General features: G+C 37.0%; 2 protein-coding genes across 7 annotated transcripts in view; one reads left to right on the plus strand and one right to left on the minus strand.

The window, feature by feature from the left end:
- LOC135105105 (cytochrome c oxidase subunit 5A, mitochondrial-like) overlaps positions 1–4,237 on the plus strand; it is a 14,213-nt gene extending 9,976 nt beyond the window's left edge. The window contains exons 3-6 of one of the 2 annotated variants that reach the window (XM_064013106.1): positions 66–231; positions 2,119–2,231; positions 3,179–3,349; positions 3,952–4,237. In XM_064013106.1, the coding sequence (XP_063869176.1) occupies positions 153–231; positions 2,119–2,231; positions 3,179–3,349; positions 3,952–4,047 (459 nt within the window). In that variant the 5' untranslated portion in view covers positions 66–152 and the 3' untranslated portion in view covers positions 4,048–4,237. The remainder of the gene's footprint in view (positions 1–65; positions 232–2,118; positions 2,232–3,178; positions 3,350–3,951) is intronic. The other variant, XM_064013105.1, reaches the window with a different exon arrangement.
- Positions 4,238–4,414: 177 nt separating this feature from the next.
- On the minus strand, positions 4,415–19,800 carry LOC135105103 (cytosolic 5'-nucleotidase 3-like). Of its 5 annotated transcripts, XM_064013098.1 has the most exons (9): positions 18,663–18,842; positions 17,724–18,075; positions 17,219–17,501; positions 16,772–16,870; positions 13,645–13,714; positions 9,062–9,284; positions 8,535–8,697; positions 8,086–8,286; positions 5,046–7,642 (listed from the first exon to the last, which is right to left on the minus strand). In XM_064013098.1, the coding sequence occupies exons 3-9, from the start codon at positions 17,438–17,440 to the stop codon at positions 7,541–7,543; spliced, it is 1,080 nt and encodes a 359-aa protein (XP_063869168.1). In that variant the 5' UTR covers positions 17,441–17,501; positions 17,724–18,075; positions 18,663–18,842; the 3' UTR covers positions 5,046–7,540. The 5 variants fall into 5 exon arrangements, with proteins under 5 accessions (XP_063869171.1, XP_063869168.1, XP_063869170.1 ...); XM_064013101.1 differs by lacking the exons at positions 13,645–13,714; positions 17,724–18,075 and adding an exon at positions 11,255–11,324 and having other exon boundaries at positions 4,415–7,642; positions 18,663–18,844; XM_064013100.1 differs by lacking the exons at positions 17,724–18,075; positions 18,663–18,842 and adding an exon at positions 19,556–19,800.
- Between the last annotated feature and the right edge of the window lie 237 nt (positions 19,801–20,037).

Here is a 20,037-nt window from a genome sequence, read left to right on the forward strand (position 1 = left end):
AATCTAGACCATGGAGTGTGTATATTGCGAGTTTGTACATGATTGCATATAAAAACTAAAAATAGTTCTTGGTGGTTCTGAGGAGCAGAGCTGCTACCTCCCGCTGCCAGCTGGTCCTCCATTGCCGCCGCCGAGCCCTCACTGCCCGGAAAATGCTCCGTTCAGCCCTCTCTAGAGCCTCCTGCCTCGCCCGGGCTTCCCTCCTGGAGACGGCCAGCAGGGTACCAGCAGGTGGGTTACGTTACGAAGTTATTATACAGTTAGGATTGTTTGATTATCGAAACTAAGGCGAGGAGTTATCTCGGCGCCGTGACCCAAAATGTAGATATCTTGATGATTTGATCTTCCCGAGGAATGTTGACACCTTCTGTGCTGCCTGGTGCTCGGAGACCTATGTGGAGCAGTGCGGTGCCACTGGGGTGGGCTGATGGGTTGTACGTGGAGTAGGTAACCGGTTTGAGGTGGAGGCCTAACCCCGGCTGGAGGGAAATCCGTGACGCCCTCGGTGAGCTGAGCGGGTGATGGTCATGGTGTTGAGGGGGGTCAGGGCCGCTGTACTGGAGCAGGTCACGGTGAAGGCGAGACCACAAATTATTTTTACTTGTATAAAATATGTAGTCTGACTTTTTTTTTTTTTTTTTTACTATGTTGGATGTTGTATTTTTTTTAAATCATCCATTTACATTAGGAATTTATTTTGATATCTTTATAGTTTCGGGCAGTATTTAAATTTTTCTTTCACTTTCCCATACCCATCAAGTTCGGGGACCAGAGGGGCAAGTGGATGTTTTTTTGGGTGGGGGAAGGCAAAAATGTGTAGTGTCAAAGAAGATCCATTTCTTCACTGAGTCAGACCTCCCCCCTGGAACCCTGTGAAGGACACTGACCTAACCAGTATGTATCATGGCAATCACACCCTATTTTTTTATGGGCAGCATCATATACTAAAAAATAAGACTAACACTCACCCAGAGAGGAAATAGTGCCAAACTTCAAGGTTGTGAAGATAAAAGCTGCCATTTTCAAAGGCATAACAACAAACATAGTTCATAATCTTCCAAAGTTTCCATGATGACAGCTTGAGTCAAACCGGCATGGTGCCACGACACTCTCCCTGACTGCCCCATGACAGGGCAACACTGAATAATACCCTCGTAGTGCCCTTTATATATCTTGCAAATAAAATGTGTGCTATAACAAAATGCCCTTAAAAAATGGCTATTATTCAATATTTTCAATAAAACAAACAAGCTGAGGTTATATATGGACAAAAATTTTTTTATATATTTCACCCACATATGAACTACTTCCGTAGGTGCATAGGAAGTGTTCCAGGGTTCATTGTGTTAAAGTAACCATACTGTGCACACAATTTGTGGACTTAGCCTCAGGGAGGTACCTCTGTTTTGAATGCAGATTTGTGAGTTAATCACTGGAGGGTGCTGTCTAAAATTTTTACAGACATACACTACAGTGTCACCATGTCAGTGTTAAACGGCAGAGTAAGAAGGAGCTATTGTAAGCATTAACGGACAAGGTTAAGTAGGTTTGGCCAGGTTTGATTAATTCATGTCTGTTTAGATCATTACAATAAACAACAGTTGACACATACACATCAGCCACACCATATAAAAACATTATTATTTATAAAAATGAGTTTCACAGAATGGCCTGGGTAAGCTGTGAAACTGACCACACAGTGTGATTGGTAAGAATCAGTTCTCTCCCTTGCTATAGGTGTGGAGGCCAAGATGGATTTGATTTTAATCTTATAGAATGCTAAAGCATTTTTGTGTGTGTGTGCTTTGTCTTGGCTATCCTCTTGTCTGGCTGAATCACCAATAATGACAATTGAGGTGTAGATACATACTATAATATGGAAAGATTCTAGTGTGTGCTCTAAGGAACCTGGAATCTGGATGTAACAGTTAAATTAAACAATCCTACGTGAAATTAGATTCCATGTTCATTTATGTGGCATGGAGTATGTTTAACAATTAAGAGGGAAAACTGTATTATCAAAGGATGTGTAAAAACACTGAGAATGACTAGAGCCAGTTGACATTTATCCCCATTTGTGTGAGAAAGCTAAAGGGGCGTTTCTTTCCCTTCTCACAGCCACAGTGAGCCGTAATGTGTCCAAGCACAGTACTGAGACTGACGCAGAGCTGGACGCCCGGTACGAGGCTTACTTCTCCAGGAACGACATTGATGGCTGGGAGATCCGTAAGGTGGGTATCTATTGGTGCAGTTTGAAAGTGTGATTTTGCAACTTGTCTTAGTACAATAATGCTGAAAATAAAATAAAAAAATCACTGCTTTGTATGAGGTATGTGAGCAGTAGAAAAGAAACTGGCATAGACATAGACCAGCTAACCAGTGCCCTCAGGATTCCATTATGTCTTTGATGGGGTATCTTGTATCCCATTAACAGCTTACTGATGAAGTGTGTGAGATGGCCTTGATCAGTCTGTCTGTTAACACTGATGCTCCTGTAAATTTTTTTAACTGACCTCGTAATTTTAGAGGGCATTGGTAACATCCTCTTCTCACAACACCTACATAATGGGATATGCTATACTGGTAATTTTCCATTATTTTACTGTTGAATATTTTTTCTATTCTTTATTTTGATGGTAATGCACATTTTTTAAATACTTTTGGTAATAAGATGACTATTTCAGAAGAGTAATAAATGAGACCTTGTTCACCTTACTAAATTGAACACTGTAAATTCTAACTCAATCCCAAAAATTTGTTGTACCACTTTCATGTGACCTATTCATTTAGGAAAAGTATCAAAACAACTCATTGTTTTTGTTGTAGAAAGTTTAGTGAAGTAGAGTGAGGAAATGGATATTTTGTATATTTTATCTTTGAAATTTGCCATTACTGCCAACTAAAATTTACCTTATAAGCAGTAATCCAGTTGATTCCTAAAATGAGTATTTACAGTCATGTATTATGACTAAACCTTGTGATTCTATAAAAGAAAACAAGGAATATATTCAAGTTGAGTTACACTACATGCTGCAGATTTGCATGATTGGTTACAGACATACACAATTAAAGATTAGTAACATTTGTATCTCAACCATTATTGGTTCAGTCAAAAGACACATTTACTTGTCACTCAGTTGTACAAATTTTTGAGTCTTTGTTACTGTTTGTGATGCAGGCCATGAATGACTTGTGTGGCATGGACCTTGTACCTGAACCCAAGATTATCATTGCTGCCTTGAAAGCCTGCCGTCGGGTGGATGACTATGCCCTTGCTGTTCGTTTCCTGGAAGCTGTCAAGGAGAAGTGCGGCAACAAACAGAAGGAGATCTACCCATACATCCTGCAGGTATGTAGTGTGTTGTCCTTAATTCTTGGTAAGGAAGATAATGAATAGTGATGCATCTGTCTTTTGTATTGATTTACTCTTTAAAAGGTGTGTACTCTTTAAGGGGTGGTGAATTTTTTTTTGTTTGGTATTTTGTGGCATTTAAAATTCCACAGAGAACCATTAGTAGTAATTTTTTATTAAGTTCATACAAAATTCATGTTGCTTTATCAAATCTGCCCTAATTTAGTAACAGCTATATCAAATGACAACAGTGCAACATATTGGAAATTTAGTGTATGACATTAGCAACTCAAACCATGAAGTTTTGGAGATTTGTTGATTAAGGATTTTCAACCTAGGCATTGTCTATTTTACCAGCACTTGTTTGATCATTCACATTGAATTTGCTTGGATGTGTTGTCTGTAACTGCTGTTATAATTGTAACTCTTCTGTGAGAATGGCAGTTTTTATCCCTTTTCTATTTTAAATCTATTCTAATGCTTTGGAGGAAGAGAGAGAATGTCATCAGTCTAGTCCTGTAAAATCTGTGAGGTGAGAACATAAGTTATACAAGGATTATTTGGTAATTTAAATTTCTAACACACACTGACACCCACAGGAGATTGGGCCCACCCTGAAGGAGCTTGGTGTCAGTACCCCAGAAGAACTTGGCTATGACAAGCCAGAGCTGGCCCTTGCTAGTGTGTATGACTAAGGTGATTAACTGTTCTTTGTATATTTTTCCAAAGTTACAACTCAACCCATTCATGAAATAGAGCAACGTGTTAATTGTCTTGGTGTAATTACTCGGTGTGGAAACTTCCCCATGTGTGTGGAGTTCTACAGAGTTTGTACAGAGTGAAGATTCTCCATATATAAAGTTAATAAATTATGTACAGATGGTATGACTTGTGTTCAGTTATTTTCTTTCTGACCACTATGGAGAGCAATGCTTAGAGCAAGTGGCAAAAAAAAAAAAAAAAAAAAACTACTGCTGGAGTAGCCTTCTGTCACCCATAAGAATATACTTCAGTTTGGTGATAAGGAAAAAAGTTGGCTGGGAATTAATGACATTCTCAACACAGAGTTCAAATTATATATGATGGTGAGCAATGACAGAGTATACACACACACACACAACTTGTTCAGTTCCACAGTCCTTTCTTAAGCTACCCTGCCAAAGCACTCTCCAAATTGATTAGCACCCAAACAAGCAGGAGGTGCTAGTTCCACACACATTGTATTTATGTGTATTGCTAAAAACATTTTACAATTTAAAATGTGATAAAATGTTAGCAAGAAAACTTTGCATCTGTCTCACATGTTGATACTCAGCTACTTTCCCTCCTCCCCCTCCCTTATCCTCTTCCTCTAGCAGGGAATAGTGATCTGAGGTCCACAATAGGTGGGCTACCTCAGGGGTCGACTGGTGGCCATGACCGTAGACATGACAATGTTGCTGAGTAGCACACTTATGTGTTCTGGATTCCTTCATAAATGAATTTATCCTAAAATTCAATACATTCACATTATATAGTCTTGCTTTATATACAAATATGTGAAGACTACACTCAATACCCAACATACAAGATATTGTTGAAGTGACAATGTTGCTGGGTAGGGAACTCCCACACCTGCCCCACCTTAAGTATTTGCATCCAACTATACCAGGTTTAGTACACTTCACATAAGGTTAGGATGACATGTACCTAATTAAAATGTAGAATAAATTTTATTAAAACATGACAGACTTGCACTTGCATGGTGTGCTGCACACAACTACAACTCAAAATGAAAAAAAATTTGAGTCCTTTTCAGGAAAAGAAATAAGAATACTGAACTCCCGTTAAACTTAAAGACTAAGGTTTCAGCCCTATTTGGGCAATACATAATAACTGCAGGAATTTAATCTCCAAAAAGTTCTGAGAGCAGAGTATCTCTTACATAGAGGATCTTTACATTTATTTACTTTTCCAAAGTCCTCAGTTTTGTGTTGTATGGTTAGTTTTGGCACTGCACTTTCCACCATGAGTCTGCCACCCATGAGCATGGCAGCATATCCAAGAAAACAGCTAAAGAGAAGGCAATTAGGCTGCCTTTTCCTAATTTGTCAACCATTTAAACTTTCTCCACAGGTGGAGAATCAAAATAGACATCAGCAACATATCTCTTCAGCCACATGAGAAATGCAGTACTATAATGCCACAGTGTTGTCAAGCTTGCAACAGTTGCTCTCAAAACTGGTTTATGGCAGAAGAATACTGATCGTGCCTTTCCATAACCTGTTATGTGATTTCACTGGGCTTATGGCCATGGTGGACGAACGGACTGATGTAAACATGGCAAGTTGAGCAGCAATGTAGGGATGGTTGATGATGCAGGAGTGGGAAGTGCTAATTAGGAGGGAGTAGGTCTTTATCAGTTTCATCTCAAGCTCTTCTGCTATCATTTCTGAATCAATTAGAAATTTTCTGCAGCCTGAATTTGAAAAAATAAGGCAAGGTTGAGGTACAAGTTATCCCTGCAAAAATGTGCTCATAGCCTTTATGGTTTTCTTATCTCGGCTAGCAGAAATTAAACTCTACTCAGTACTAATTTTTTACAGCTTTCTTTTAAACAAAGGGAGGTCTAGCAAACTGTACATAGTGAACAACTTTAGGTATGAATTCTCTTTGCATTTTTATTGGTGTTGACCATACTAAGTATAATTATAATACAAAGTAAACATCTAATTTTAGTGTAATCTAACACCCATTCCTTGAAACTCCCTCTAGGTTGATGACAGTGACAGAAGAGTCTACAAGTTCCTGTGTATAAACACCACCAGCACATTCTATCCCCTCAAGCTCCCATTCCTCCCTTCTCTCACTTTATGGTGATCTTACTCCCACAACCAAAGTGTCCACTTCACCTTGACATATGTTTGCCCTCTCATTTTCACCTTTGCAAGATCAAATAATCTAATGATTTTGGTTTTGGTTTAGTTATAACTCCAGATTTCCTTCCTTCATTTTTAGCAGACTTGCCAAACCTTCCAGACATTTTCACTGCTAATGCTTTCATCATCTTTCCTATTCACATTATGTGCATCTTTCAAAAAGCTCAGTGCCACTCCTTGAATCCTAGATATTTGATATTTCATAGACAAACTCTGGAACTACTTGGTTCAATTTATAGCAGCATCAAACATACATTATAACTTGGACTGGCCCATGTACTTCAGGTCTTAATGGTACACCTGTCAGTATTGCGTTGTAGGGTTTTGTGGAGTTTCATTGTGCTAAACACTTCTTTTCACCAATCCTCTGATGACTACAGTCTTGAGGCTTTTGTTGGCTACAAATGAAATTGGGAGGTCCTTAAAGATCTTGAGTGTAATTTGCTTTGTCATGTTTTGATGAATACTGGGATTAATTCTGCGCATCCCCAGTTGGAAGTTCTCCACTACTTCATGTTAAAGTATGTTACATAACTTCATAGGCTTCCTTGATCTCATGGAGTGTGGTTTGTATTATCTAGTCACATTAGGCAGCACGTAAGCCACATACAGCTAATGTTGCACGCTTCATGGTTGCTTTACACCTTCCAGTTCACACACTCTCAATGTGGCTTTCTTTTTGCAATGCTAAGATACAGGCCACTTCTATCCCCATAAATTCCTTAGGCTCCACATGGACACTTCTTAACGAATAGGCTGCACCAAACCAAACCAAACAAATTAACAAAACAAGGCAAGTAAACAAATAGCAGCCTATTTTTTACATGTGAGAGCTGACACACCAGTAACAGCTTGAAAAAATGTTTTCTTGCTTAATACACTGCATCCAATTATCATGGCTACAATTAATCAGCTGCTTCCTACAGCACAGGCTGAACGACGGACAACCACGAGCAAGTTTTTGCAAGGTTTCTATGTACCAGGCTCAGTACCTTCCTGAGGCAGCAGACCAATATTAAACCTTTCACAACAAAATACAACAGAATGATTCCTATCCAATGACCACGTGTTCACCATTCCAATACAACATACTTTATACATCAAACACCTGTTACAAAAATTTCAAAACATGATAACAGTAAAAATTCTGTTATGAAGAATATACTTTAGGTAATGCTGAGCCACTTGCTAACCCTCCTGCAATAATTTATTTTAAATGTTGTCTGTCTTGTACTGTTTTCTTGCAACAGTTGACTGCAGGCACTGGAAATTACTTCAACAAATCAACTATTGAGTTGGCCACATCCATAGTCTGGTCATCAAGAAGCACAATGTCGAAATTGTCCATGAAGGCTGGTAAACGCTCATCAATCTGAAAGTTGAGATAATGAATCATGAACCAGAACCTTTAACCCTCCTGTAATAGCACTCAGCCAAATATACGCATCTCAGTGTGCCTATCTGGCAGACAAATGCTGATCAGCATGCAGCACCAGCAGAAACAGGCATAATCAAGGCCATAAAGTAAAGTAACAATCAATAATATCTCAGAACAGTACTGTACTCCATTGTGGAAATTAAGGGAATTTTCAGCATTGGTGAGAACATTTACACCTACATGTACTTGTTGCTTCAAATCGTGAAAATAAAATAAGAAATGACAAAGATACCTATAATACAACTTTTATGACTGTCAAAGTCACATACTAGAAGTTTTGGCAATATCATCAATGTGTCAGTGAGTATAACCAGGAGAGGCTCAACAATCATATTTTAGATATGTGACAAAAATAAATATCACTGAATTATGCTCACCTTGTCATTGAGGAAACCAATCTTGAGTACACTGCTGGGCTGGGGCACCCCAAGGGCCATCTTAATGTCCCCTAGGGAGTCCCCCATCAGTATCACATTGGTCCTGTTTTGTAGTTTCTCAAAGTAGTCAGAGGAGTGAATGGCATCCTCATTCTTGTTGAACATGTGAATCAAGTTGCCCTTGAAGCCCACCATGATGCCCTGAGGTACAATCACTATCTCAGAACTTGTGGATCAGTCTAAATTAAGACATTCCACACAGAGGGAAGAACATTCAAAATTATTTCCACAACAAAATGAGCTTAAGCAAAGGCCTGTGATTCAAATTAAAGAAAAGCTTACTAAATGTAGAAATAAAATACAACAGTTGAAACTTGCATATAGCTTTGTAAGTATTAAGTTGTATAGTAATCCTTACAAAATACAGTGAAAACTGCATAGTTCCTCACCTGTTCATTGTAGTTAAAGAAATTGGACACAACCTTGACATTATCAGTGTAGACCTTAAAATGCCTCAAGACCTGTTCCAGCACATCCCCCATCCCAGCTGACAACACCAGCACAGGCACCCCAGCACGATGCAGCTTCTGGCATAGCTCCTCTGATCCATCCCTGTGCCACAGCAATACATTCTCAACAACTGATGCCTCCTGCTAAACTAATGCTAAGTCATTCCAAAGTATTCACAGAATGCAGAGCATTTAGGAGCCTTGAATGTTCCTGGTCACAAACTACTTGGTGTAAGCTTCTTTAGATTCAATAAATCTCTTTGACTGTTACAAAGTATTTTAGTATTTTTGCATACTTTCTCAAGTTTGTGGTTTTGTAGTACCAGAAATATATATATATATATATGAATCTAGCATGTAAGTTATAAACCAAGGAAAATTTCAGTTATTGAACCTTTCTACAGTATGTGAACTTAAGTACCCATTTGATTAAGTTATGACTTGCACAATAACACATGCTTCCTAACCTTAATCTGGCACTGCTGGCTGACACCATGCCTTCAATGGACGCCTGCCTAATGGAACACTTGACAAGCAGGTCGTGAATCTGCTGGTACCACTCCACCATGTATGGAATCTTCTCCTCCTCCGTCATCTTGGGGTCCACCTCAATAGGGTAGTACTTGGCCAGCAGCTGGTTAGCCTCTTCCCGGTAATACTCAGGCATGTCTGGGCTGTTGTCCATGATCCCTGTAATCCAGTGAGATGCTTCTTTACTACATTGTGCAGCTCATCCTTTGTTTCTTTTGAGGCTACCTCACACCTTTGGAAATTTCTACATTTAGAACACTTTCAAAATACCATTATATTTGTTGTAAAACTATCCTGCAGTATTCTAATTAAAAAATCTATGATAAAATCAACCTAAAATCTATGATTACATATACATCCACAATAAAATTCATGCTTTTACATATGTATCATATACAGCAGTTTCTTAATTTATCCATATGTATTTAAAACTGTTAACCAAAAATAATGCATATTCATCCCCAAAAATAGAATAAATATATAACTACATAAATAAAGAGAAAAAAAAGCATGAAAATCAAAGTAATACACACAACAACCACAAACAAATTCTTAATTAGTCTTAATTATACTAACATCTTTGCATTTTAAAGTGTTAACTGAATTCAACAAGTATTCATGTTATGCACCTACTCAGAACACATCCCTCACATCATCACACATGAATAACCTACTGTACTACCTCACACACCTACACTTACTAATACAGAAATAAAAAGGAAAAATCAGTTGATCCCTTTGCTAGAAGAACAGTGTCTAAGTTCTTGACTAATAAAGGCAGTGAAAAATTTTTGTTAACAATAACAGCAGTGGTGATGGTGCATTAGGCTCTACACTACTTATGTTCCCAGTGTCAAGCTACTTCTAAGGCAATTACACAGGAAGTCAAAACAAATACATAATGAAGTATTAAAAAAATACATTAGGTTATACAAAGAAAGTACTTGCCAAGCTGGGATAGCTGTATTCATTTATGTGTGAGTGTGTGTGTGCGGGTGCCTTGTCTTGGCTATTCCCTATTAGGGAATAGGCAAGCCAGACAGACAGTAATCTCACTATCATCAATACTGTCTTTTATATATATTTTAAAATTCTTGTTTAATAATCATAAATACAACCCTTAGTAATATATACAAAAAATAGAATAAATAAATAAATAATACACATCAATGCTTTATGGCACTGAAACTTGAGCCATTAAAAGTGATTTTCTAAACATGGTCAAATGTACTGGTGAACTAGATTTTCAAAGCTACTGTGAGAGATGAAGAGACAAATATGGAATTAAGAGGCAGACTTAAGACTGAAAGCATCAGCAAAGCAAAGGACAGGGATAAATTGCACAGGTTTGGCCTTGCAGAGATAAAGGATGAGAATGATGAGGTGAAGTATGTTGAAGATTTTTGAGTAAAAGGTAGAGTACCAGAAAGAAAAACCAAAACATTGGATGATTCTCAGGGTCTATACAGCAAGGTGCCTGACACATGTCTGACATTGTGTATCTGGTGTTTGAAACTAAGAACCAAAGGATCAGATGTAGCTGCAGGTAGAACTATTGTGTACATAGATGTACAGAAGAAACTACATCCACTGATTCACATTTAGTACAGAAAAAAAATAATATTTAAAGAAAAATATGAAAAGAATGTCAAAATATCCTAAAGAGGCTTTCTCTTTGAAGATTTTACTTTAACCTAATTAGAAAATCTGTTGGCAGCTTTTGCCTACCTCTATCCTATTGATTTAATGTTCTCTGCATAGGCTATATACTACAGTATAGGTGGAGGGAAAAAGATATCTGAACAAATACATAACCAGTCTTACAAAGTTGCATTACCTTCCATTATTTTTACCTTCTGTCTCCATTAATTTCAAATTCCAAAGGATACTAAAGCTGAAAACTGTTAGGTTGAATTGAAAACCTTTGTACAAAGGCAGGGAAAAATTACTAACCTGAACACCATTACAAGTACATCCAGGACATCTGAGGTTTAGATATATACATTTCTTTTGTCCATATACTGGCATGAAACTTTGTTACAAATATGGGATCCCAAATGTTACCAGCATAAAAGACCTGATTGTACCATACCTTAGGGTGCAAAACTGAGGACTCAAGTAACACTCACCAAAACTAGATACTGCTTGTTTTCCATTGACGTGATACCTGCACAATGTCATGTCATAGTCCACAATGACCTGGAAGTTGTGTGTTATCCTGATGAATGAGTCTTAAACAATAGGAAATACTGACAAAAACTGACATTAAAGAATTCACAATAATGTATATCAATTACATTTTAAACCCAATCACAATTTTCACATTTGTTCCATTATATCCACAAGCTTCCATCTCACAGGACAACAGGGTAATTATTCCACACGCTTTTTAACACTGTTGGTAGAGTGCACCTCAGAAATATCACTATTTTCTACTCTTATTTAAATTCCTCTTCGTAATATCTCTCAATTCTATGTATAAGATTCCTTGTTCCTCTCTAGTCACTTCCCCCCCACACTGGTTGCTGTGGCAGAAAATATCCATCTTACACTGTTCTAAAATTCCCTCATTGTGTGGTTAAAGCCTTGCCTGTTGTCTCTCTCCCTCCAATGCTCATCCACTCTTTATTTACTTTACTAGTGGCTTCCCTTTCCTATTTCATCCTTCAATTTCATTCCATGTGTTTTATGTGCTCCTAGAAATCATATATGTACAGTAGTATGCAAGTATACAGTGGTGCACATAAAGATGTCATTGCAAGTACAGTAAAGCATGTCTGTTTTATATTTCATCCCAGGAATTGACAGTTTTAGGTAGGTACAGCCTTTTAATGACACAGTGTCCCAGAGAGGCTATACACTCAACACCCATGAGTGAGAAGATGTGGTGCACATGCTGGCTAGTGAGCAGTAGTATGCACTGTCTCTCATTTGCATATACAAAATCTAGTTTGACAGAAAGATATAGTAGGGGAGGAAGACTACTTTGAGAATATTTCAAATTAATATAATGGATTGATTTTTTACATATATTTTCATATATACTAGGATTATCAAGTAATATTTTTTTCATTAGACACTCCTTTCTCAAAAATCATGATCCATGAAAACACCACAGCAAGTCTGTTTGCATGTGTGTGTATGAATGAAATCTCATTTAACCAAAACCTAACTCTCCAAAGAACTCACTTACCTAAATTTTTATGACTGGATTTAATGTATCTATATGCCAAGCTTAGATCTTCCCCCTAAAAGTAAAAACACAATGGAAGAGGGGTCACCAGCCTTTTACAACACAAAGGAAATGCGGTGGCAGTGTTCTTCCAACCTGGCTGAGAAGTTGTGTGGCCAGGCTGCGGTCCCCTATAACAGAGGGACATTAAAGATACTAATAATTCAAGTTTAACAGCTTTCAATCAGTTTTTACAGAAGGGGTGCTTAATGAGCCTGAGAATGAGGTGAGATCCATACACACAGAATATATGACTGGATGAGGAGATGCAAATGAGGATGTGAGGAAGACTATGTGAGGTGAGATGGATCCTAAACAAAAGTGCAGAACAACTAGCAAGGCCAATCCACAATATTATTCAGGGTTCCCTAAATGAGCATCATATCACAGGACTGTAAAGAATATAATACTATTTGTAAAGTTATAGATAGACAAGATTCACTAGTATCCCTGATTATTGTAATACAGTATGTAAGTTATGTGAAAAGTAAAAAATACGTAAATATTTTTTTATTTTATAAGGAAAAACAACTTATAGCAACAAGGCAGTCTAAAATCAGTGAAGTATTATCTCCAACTTACCTACACCAATTTACTGTACTATACAAAGATGGTGGATACCAATGAGAGAGAGAGAGAGAGAGAGAGAGAGAGAGAGAGAGAGAGAGAGAGAGAGAGAGAGAGAGAGAGAGAGAGAGAGAGAGAGAGAGAGAGAGAGAGAGAGAGAGAGAGAGAGAGAGAGAGAGAGAGAGAGAGAGAGAGAGAGAGAGAGAGAGAGATAGGATAGACTATTTACATGAATCTGAATAAAACACTTATGGTAAGATACCGCTGTTCATGGATTGAGAAAATGTTACAGCCTATCAAAGGATTAAATGTGTGTGTGTGTGTGTGTGTGTGTGTATTTCTAGCTTTGCATTAAGAAGCACTACAATAGTTGTTCCAAGCATTATGCTCAAACTAAGAATATATGTACAAGAGAATATATACATACCATATCAGTATAACAGATATAAAAAGACAAGGACTATCTGTCTTTTCCTAAACTAGGACTAAGGGTTAGTAGGGATGCAACATCTTTCCATGCAAATCTGACTTCCTGTGTAGCAAACAACACAGTTTAGCTAAACTTTCTCTTTTTTCTCAAAAAAAGATAAAAATAAATCTCTTGGTAAAAATTTTGTCAAGTTGAATTCTGTTTCAAAGTAATTTTTCAATCACAAAGTTACTCAGAAGCAAGTGTATACATTATTTATCTGTCTTGCCCTCTTTGAGACGGCCACTTACCCCAAGAGCAGTGGCAGCGCTGTCCTCCCATGTGAACCCTGGTGAGAGTGAAGTCAAAATCCACCACAAGCTGAGGGCAGACTAGTGGTGAGACACAGTGGGGGGGGGGGGGACTGATGTGGAAGACGGTAAAAGGAAGGGAAGAAGGGAGGATTACCGAGATACTGGCAAGCATGTACATGGACTTCTGTTCTCCTGTGTCTAAATGAAGTGCTGGATGTGATGCATCACTCTATTCCTTTTACATTTCATGTCAGAATGCATAATCCAATACTACATCCCATTATATTTTGTATGTGATCACAGTGATACTTATACATACATTCTCCAACTCTATCTTGTTTATTGCATGTAGCTGTCCTGTGGTTCTGGTGAGAGATTCATGAGCTGTTCCTCTCCTGAATAACAAATTACAGTAGTCCTGGTTAGTGCAGGATCAAGCAATGTGATTCACCAGTAATGTTAACTGGAAAATATTCAAACAAAAATTACCAAGGAGTGGCAGTGGAACAGATTTCAAATGGAGCAAACAGTAGACCAAATTTATTGAAATCAATAAGAAACAGTCACACAGGCAAACATCATTCATTACATCACTGACCAGCACCCAGCAGCTTTGCAATCAATGTCTCCTTTATAATCAATCCCCATATAATCAAAGTTAGTAGTTTTGTTATGTACATTATCATATATAACAGGCAACATAACTCTTGAAGGAAATCTTCATGTGTCTTACAAGACTGTGTGTGGCTAGATCAACAGTTTAAATGAGTAGCCTGTTATCAGTGGTCTTGGCATCAGTGTTTTGTGCAAAATGTGTAATGATACTTTTTTGAATGTGTGTAGAGTGTCTTCCCTGTAGGTGCTCCTTCTCAAGCTTACATTTTTAGATAAATTCTTCATTGCTTAAAAGAAAAGCTTCATTACAAACTACTGCTAACAACCTTTGCTATCTCAAATATATTTTGCACTAAGTATAAAGTTTACTTCTTAATTCACTGATACAAAAATAAATCAGTCTTGATACAACATGTACAAGTTTTCTGCAAATAGCTTAGCTCACTTTACCAAACGTGAATTGAGTTGTGTTGGTGTTGGTTTTGTGTGTGAACTGGCACTGAAGCTAACCTGCTAAAACTAAGAATGGTTTTGTCTCACAAGCTGTCCAATATGAATTTCACTGTTATGGTATATCTGAAGATTACTCAATGTAGCTTCCAAAGGTCTAACCTCTAACTCAGACTCAGCCATTCACCAAATTGACATCTTTTTTCACTGGTTACATGTACAGATTAGCAAGATATTTTACAGCAAGATATTTAAACAATTCCCATGCAATTATGAACACTTGTGTGTACTAACATGTGATAAATATACGGATAAGGGAAATGACGAGGGAAGTTCTCGAGTGTTTTCCGTACATATCAACCTCCCAAAAACGAGGGGAAAGATATATGCATTACAGTACGGGGCCACTAGAAAGTAGATACTCAAAAATTGCCAGATCATTATTTTTAAACCTCAAACTGTAAAGGAAAAAAAAATCTCTATGAAATAATATATATATATATATATATATATATATATATATATATATATATATATATATATATATATATATATATATATATATATATATATATATATATATATATATATATATATATATATTTTTTTTTTTTAAATAATGATTTTGCAACTGCTGCATATTCCCCCTTAATAGATGATGAAACATAAAAAAAAATAAATAAAATAAAATAAAATAAAAATAATAAAAAAAATAAATTAATTAATAAAAAAATTAAAATTAAAGCTATGATAACAAAGATGACAAAGATAAGAACAAAGACAAGAAAAAAAGGATGGGGATCTTTTCCTGTAGGAATGCTACAAAGACATGAAGGATGCAAAATGAGCTAAAATAGAAAATGAACTTGTGAACATTCCTATTCGTGTGTTCAAATGGGCAAGGATGTAATCAGAGCAAAAGAGATTAACAAAATTATGCATGAAAATCTGGACATTATGAGCCTGTATGGAGCAAAACTTCAGAAGAATAAACATTAATTGGCTGTCAAATAATCATCTGGTAGGAGTAAGTGAAAAAATGTACACTTGAGAGAACATTATTATCATGAAAGATGAATTGTGTATAGAGGGTGAAAAAGATGAAGGATGTAGACTGAATGTTATGTTGTGAATGGAAACAGGAATAAGTAGAGCTGTGTACTTGATGGCCAGGTTGGAAGAATACTGACACCATATTCCCTGCAACTGTAAAGAAATGACTAGAAAACAGTGAAGAGACTGGGGATTCACTCTGAATTTCTATGCTGCGTCGTCTCAGCTATTTCCTTTGAGAGAGAATGACAGCTTGATATTCCTGGAGAAAGATTTTAAAAGCAGGCCATTTTTTTTACATCATCACGGACATGATGAGAGCTAAAATGTTGAAACAAGTTATAACTGAATTACTGTTGTTTGTTGACTAGTACTTGGAAGTTGTATGATAAAATTGGCAAGGAGCTGGAGAGACTTAGAACTTGGAGGAGTTGTAATGATAATGGATGGCAAGTGACAAAAGGTTAATAAAAATGAAGAGTGCAGTGTGCTCTATTCATGAACTTTGAGATGATGTAAAAGAAAAATGTGGATTGTTCTGAGTATTTATGGTACAAAGGTGAAAGAGTTATTGGAAGATCCAGAATGAGATAAGAACTAAGAGCATACATATCCATAAAGGTGTTTGGAATATGGGGAAAAATTGAACGAACATTTGCTGAAAAGAGATGTTAAGAAATGATGGAAAGATGAGCACTTGTGTCAAGGATTTATTTATTCTTTTAGCCATGTAGTTTTCAGCTTGCTAAAATTTTATGCAAATGTTTTTCTTTTTCAATTTTAGAAACCACCATACATGTGTGAGAAAGTATTAATTGTATAAAAATTAAGCTTTTCTTGTTATTTTCTGCACTTGGCAATGTTCTTTGCTTTCCTCCAGGATACCACTGTGCATTTACAGAAAGTGAGCCATTAAAAAAACACCTGAGCAAACTTAACTACCCACATCATCTTCACAAACACAGTGAACAGTGATCCTAGACTCACAAAACACTGTATTCCTCACCTGTAACCTGGAGAAGCCTCCGCCTATGATGGTGTTGACCAGCTCCTCAACCTTAGCCAGGTCCTTGATGCGCACATGCTCTGCCGCAATGAGTCCCAGCTAAAGACGAAATGGAAAAGGGTTAAGTCACACTGTAAGCAATGACCACATTTAATATTTTTCCTTTAGTTTGGCATGGTCTTTCCTTATTATTAACCATTCTTCTTGCTTCACAGTCATCTCTAAGCACTAAACTGAATAAAAATTACTAAATTTATAATCTTAATTCCTCTCTTTTTTTTTTTTTTATGCTAATTAAGATTTTTTTGCAAAGAGGGTTAAACATTTAAGATCACTAATATGAGTAGATCCCATCGTGGTCATATTCTGAAGGAGTTCTTAGGAATGGCTTCAGGCAGTGATGGATAAAGACTAAAAGTAGCATCAACATTTTCCTGAAAGGCGTACTTTCTCCAGCGCAGGGTAAGATGCTTCAGGGTCTGGCATGGTGGCTCCTGAGGCCGGGGGCACACGTGGGCCTTGGGGTGGGGCTTCAGAGGAGAGGCTCCGTGTTGCTACCATCAGCCCGCAGCACTGGTCTGGACTGCCCTCACTTGGGTTTAGTCCACTCAGTACTCTAGTGAACTGTCGCCCTCCTGCCCTAAGCACAACTCCCCTTGTCCCCAGCATGAAGGCCACCCACTTGTGGCCGCCTCTTACTTCTCTCCCTCAGCTCTCTTCAAATGAAGTGCTGCAAAGGAAAATAAATACAATTATTATTATGAGAGGAAATTTTTCAGCTTGCCACAAAAATGCTTATAAAAACAAAATGTAAAAAAATAAATAAATAAATTTTCACAAGATATTAAGCAATCATAAAAAATATTTTTTTTGTTATTAATCAATGAAGTGTAAATTTCATTCCCTTGCACCATTCATTTACAATTAACTGAACAATCAAAGATGCCCTTACTTCAGCCAACCAATTGCAAGCATCCACTATAGGATCATCTGCATTATTTTTCAATCTTGTACTTGTTTCCCATTCCAATCTGTCACTCTCTCATTGATTCCATTGAAGAAACTAATTATTTCTGATGTATGGTTTGGTTAATGATGCTACACCAATTAGGTTCGGAGAGGTTATAATATCTGTTTAGAATGAGTTTTAAACAGCCTTCCATTGCTACATGTCCTCCACTGAAATATGGCAGTTAGGTAGTTTGACTTCAAACCAACAGACTAAAGCATGAACATGAGTTAGTGGTGTTCACAGACACACAGCTCCCTTTGGTTTGTGTCAAGTTTTACCCTGCATCCCCATCCTAAAAAAGAAAAAGAAAAAAAAATTGTGTATTAGAAATGAGATGAAGAAAAATATAAGTGTTGTATAAAGCTGCAGCATGACTGCTTAAACCAAAATTAATGACGTGCAGCTATTCACTTATGTAAGTTTTGAAGACACTGCTGGTTTGTACACTGCAAAACACAGCTGGTTCCATGTTTGCCCTACAGCTGCTTCCCTTCCACGCAGCATTATTCCCACCCACTCTGCAGCGTCAACCCGTCATTATTAAGAAAATAAAGTATTGGAGATAGCATGGCATCACTCCTGAGTCGACTTGAAATAATTACAATGCACCTTCTTTCTAATATGTTCCATATTTACCTAATCCACACTGACATTAATAAGAAGACGGTGCACTTATAACTAGAGACCTTATATACCTGCTGCTTGCTTTACTCGGGTGTGGCTGCTGGGGGAAGGTGACATGGGTAACTCAAGACACCTCTCACTCACACCTCTTCCCTGCCATGTCAACACGGAAAACTCCTCTCTACATCCTTTGTATATCACCCACCCTCATCTTACATTCTCATTACATTTGCCAGTCTTGTTTGTCACTTTTACCTCAGTATTTTCACACATACAATCCCAAGGGCACGAGAGCAAGTGGAGGAGTGAGGTGACGGTGGCGGTGCACTGACTGTTGTTTGATTCTTGTTGATGCCAGCTGATTCCCACTCCCAAGTGACAAGAATTAACTATCACGCTGCTTCCCTCAACTTTTTCTTTGAGTTGGAAAAAAAAAAAAAAGGAAAAAGCTGAGAGAGAGAGAGAGAGAGAGAGAGAGAGAGAATATTAGGTACTATTTTCAGTTACAAAATGTAGAATATATATATATATATATATATATATATATATATATATATATATATATATATATATATATATATATATATATATATATATATATATATATATATATATATATATACTCGTATATATATATATATATATATATATATATATAGACAAGCAGAAGGAAAAATTAACAATGTAATTACCGATTGAAGAAAATCTGTGATCTCGTTCCAGATCATGCTACACAATAAGGAAGAAATTAAAGTATATCTACTATAATAAGATGAAATGAAAATAAAACAAATAAAAAAATATGTCTATAAAAGTATTGCAAATGGGTGTAGGATGACATTGCAAACATTTCGGGATATTACCCATACCCCTCAGATGATGTTTATTGTTTACTATTTTGTTGCATGTTGGATTCCCCGCTTGTTGCCAGGAAGACTCGACAAGCTGAACGCTGAAAGGGACTTGTTTCGTATTCACTCTGACATGTGTATAATTTCTAAGCATCATATGTAACAATTATAGTGACATGGCCATTATAAAGGTGGAGTGACTGGAGGTTATTAGACCATTCACCCCACCTTCCCCAGCTTCTTATTTATTTATTTATCTTTTTGGGACAATAAATGAGTCAGTTCAATAATACTAACCTATGATTTGTAGGGTAGAAAAATGGGTGTACGCTGGTTACCTTCTATAACTATCCATTGTAAATTTCATAGCAGATTGTGTTCATCTTTATGTAATAATATAAAGGCTCAATAAGCAAATAAAAATTGCATTGTACTTATTCCAGAGTCTAATAATTTTCATTAAAGGCTGTCCGACGTTGAAGGACGAAGGTAATCAATCGATAAAAATGAAATAAAGAGCGATGCGTGCGGCGCCGTGCGAGGCTCTGGCCGTCCCCGTGCCTCGGCCGCTACGGACACACTCGCTCCAGGGACTATTTCACCTCACCCCATATTTCACTTGTATAAAAATTAATAAACCAACAATTCTGTCAACAATTATGAACTGGAAATTGCATGTTAAAGAAAGAAAAACAGTTATGGCATCTTCCTAAGCATAATTTTCAACATATCACTCCCCCTATATATTATCAAACAATTGAAAATTCAATATATCCACT

This window comes from Scylla paramamosain, chromosome 11 (assembly GCF_035594125.1).
Source record: "Scylla paramamosain isolate STU-SP2022 chromosome 11, ASM3559412v1, whole genome shotgun sequence".
NCBI lineage: Eukaryota > Metazoa > Arthropoda > Malacostraca > Decapoda > Portunidae > Scylla > Scylla paramamosain.